Source organism: Mandrillus leucophaeus, unplaced genomic scaffold (genome assembly GCF_000951045.1).
Source record: "Mandrillus leucophaeus isolate KB7577 unplaced genomic scaffold, Mleu.le_1.0 Scaffold111, whole genome shotgun sequence".
NCBI lineage: Eukaryota > Metazoa > Chordata > Mammalia > Primates > Cercopithecidae > Mandrillus > Mandrillus leucophaeus.
The window spans coordinates 2,951,016-2,953,784 of NW_012099321.1; the positions used below are offsets into that span (position 1 = coordinate 2,951,016).

The 2,769-nt window shown below is 48.9% G+C and overlaps 1 protein-coding gene across 1 annotated transcript in view; it reads right to left on the bottom strand.

Moving 5' to 3' along the window:
* Positions 1-2,769, bottom strand: part of RAB11FIP1 (RAB11 family interacting protein 1 (class I)) — a 53,833-nt gene that overhangs the window by 21,220 nt on the left and 29,844 nt on the right. The window contains exon 3 of the mRNA XM_011993124.1: positions 1,123-1,930. Coding sequence (XP_011848514.1) covers positions 1,123-1,930 — 808 coding nt within the window. The remainder of the gene's footprint in view (positions 1-1,122; positions 1,931-2,769) is intronic.

Sequence of the window (2,769 nt, forward strand, 5' to 3'; positions counted from 1 at the left end):
TCGAGACCAGCCCAGCCAACATGGTGAAACCTCATCTCTACTGAAAAATACAAAAATTAGTCGGGTGTGGTGGTGTGCACCTGTAGTCCCAGCTACTCTCAGGAGACTGAGGCAGGAGAATTGCTTGAACTTGGGAGGTGGAGGTTGCAGTAAGCCGAGATCGCGCCACTGCACTCCAGCCTGGGTGACAGCGGAAGACCGTCTCAAAAAAAAAAAAAAGGAACACTAACACTTAACAGACACTTTTACAACCAAGCAGATCTGTCACACAAAAGTCTGTTGCAATAGAATGAAAAGATCCCAGTAAAGATCTGGTTTCTTGTGGTGATTAACACAAGGCCCGAGCATTTGATTATTACAGGACAAAATGCACCTAAAAGTTTCAAAGTGGTTAAAGATGTTGACACAAAGCAATAGGCACAGATAAGTTCAAGAGGAACAGTGTGTATGTGTGTATGTGTGCATGTCAAAGTAAGCAGAATCTCTCAAAAAACAAATCTCTCACTCCCCAGACCACAGAAATATTGTCAGTGTCAATGTGAGTCACACAGAAAAGCACAAGTCCCCAAGGCCAGTCCCCAAGTCTCACGCTGGCTCTCACAACAAGGGGCAAAGTGGACACAGAGAACTGTCACTCGAGAGAGGACCGTCACTGTCACTCGTCACTGTCACTGTCACTCGAGAGACCAAGGGTCTCTCCTACCGGAAACCAATGCCAAAATGCAATGAGGCAGGATAACATCTGGCTCAAGGGGAAATATGAGATAAGAACTTCGTAAACACAGGTACTGCATATACTACAACCCAAACCCATTTTCCCAACTTGCAACACCCAGAATCTTGCTACAAACCATTGCATTCCACTGAGATCTGATAAGCTGACAGAAAGGACAGACCATGCCTGCAGGGCGGTAGCTCTGGGCTAGGAAACATCACTGCAATTTGTACAGGGCAGGCCAGGCTGGCAGTAGGGACTCGTTAAAAAAAGAATTTAGGCCAGCAAACCTTTGGCATGTACGGGTACTATGACATCACGGAACCGGCAAGAGCGGGTCTAACGTAAGCCTGAAAACCACCAATGGCGAGGTAGACATGCCCTGCATGGGAAGAGCCAAAACTCACCGGGGCTTGACAGCTCTGGTCTGGGGAGCCCTCTGAGAGGAAATTGGAGGTTTCGGTTCAGACTTGGACTCCGGCTCAGCTTCTGGTTCTGTGATCTGCACATCTTCAAAGGGGTTCAGGGAGCTGCCCTGTCTGGAGACCACAGCTGCGGTATCTGTCTCGGATCTTCTCACAAGGTCTTCAGCAGGCCCCGACGCGTCCTCCCCGGGCTTAACCCCCGTCAGCATGCCTTCCTTCTCCCTCCCCAGGACCGTGAGAGGGTTTTCACCTTCACTGCTCTTAGCCACGTCCTTCTTCCCCGTCACCAGAGACAGCAAAGAGGACCTCCTGCTCTCTGGTTTCTTGCTCTCCTTGGCTTCTTTTGCGGCCTCCGAGTTTGCGGGGGCCATGTTTTCCCTGAGGTCCCCACTGACCAGTGGGGCAGGTCGGTAGGACGGCAGGGTCATAGACTTCAAAGAGTCCTTGGTGGAAGATTCGGAGAACCGCCTGTCAGAAGACAGCCCACCTCCTTCAGCAGGCTCCTTCCAAGACCCAGCCGCCAGGTTCTCCGTAGAAGAGAACAAATGCTTCTTTCTGAAGCCCCTGGGGGATGGGGAGGAGGATGGGCTACTGTCCTTGGTCTCACCCTTGCCTTCTGGCTGCTCCAGGTAAACATGGTTCCCATTGATGCAGACATTAGAGCGGGAAAGGACATCGTTCTTAGACCGAAGGCCGCCAAGAAAGGAAAGTCCTTCCTTCTTGGGAAGGGTGAAGTTGACCTGGTTCAGTTGCTTAAGATCTGTACTCGCTGTTCTCTTGTGAGACATGACTTTGGGAAGAAAAACAAAGAACAGAAAGGGGATAAGATGTTAAACGGGTGGTTTGCAGCGTGGGGGCATCTGTCAATGTCTGGATACATTTCCGGTTGTCACAACTTGGAGGGGGTGTGCTGCTATTCCTATCCAGCAGGTAGAGGACAAGGATGATACTGAACATCTTACAATATATAGCACAGTCCCCCCCCCCCCGACAAAGGCCTGTCTAGTCCAAACTGTCCACAGTGCTGAGGTTGAGAAACCCTGGATTAAACCAATGAAAAGGGCAGCAGTAGAAGGTAGAGTAGCAGAATCCAGCCAGTGGGAGGGATTTAGACATTGAAATCGAAGTTCAAAATACATAATTAACTCAGAGCTAAAGGAACCAGATTCCTTGGCTTCTGATAAGGCTATATCCCACGAGGGTTAAGCACATCACAGGAACTCAATAACTACCTGATGAATTAATGAAATATCAGAATTACTATAAGGTTTCATGGTTTTACCCTTAAAAAAAAAACAACAACTTTGAAGACACTCGTTCTATTAGCTCTAAAAGCTTGTACTAACGGACATCATTTATAGAGCCAGAAACTCTGGAAAAGGAATTTATGCATTCTTAGAAACCAGAGGGTATAATCCCAGCACTTTGGGAGGCCGAGGCAGACAGATCACTTGAGGTCAGGAGTTCAAAACCAGCCTGGCCAACATGATGAAACCCCGACTAAAAACACAAAAATTCGCCGGGTGTGGAGGTGGGCACCTATAATCCAAGGTACTCGGGAGGCTGAGTCAGGAGAATCGCTTAAACCCCAGAAGACAGAAGTTTCAGAGAGCCAAGATCGCGCCACTG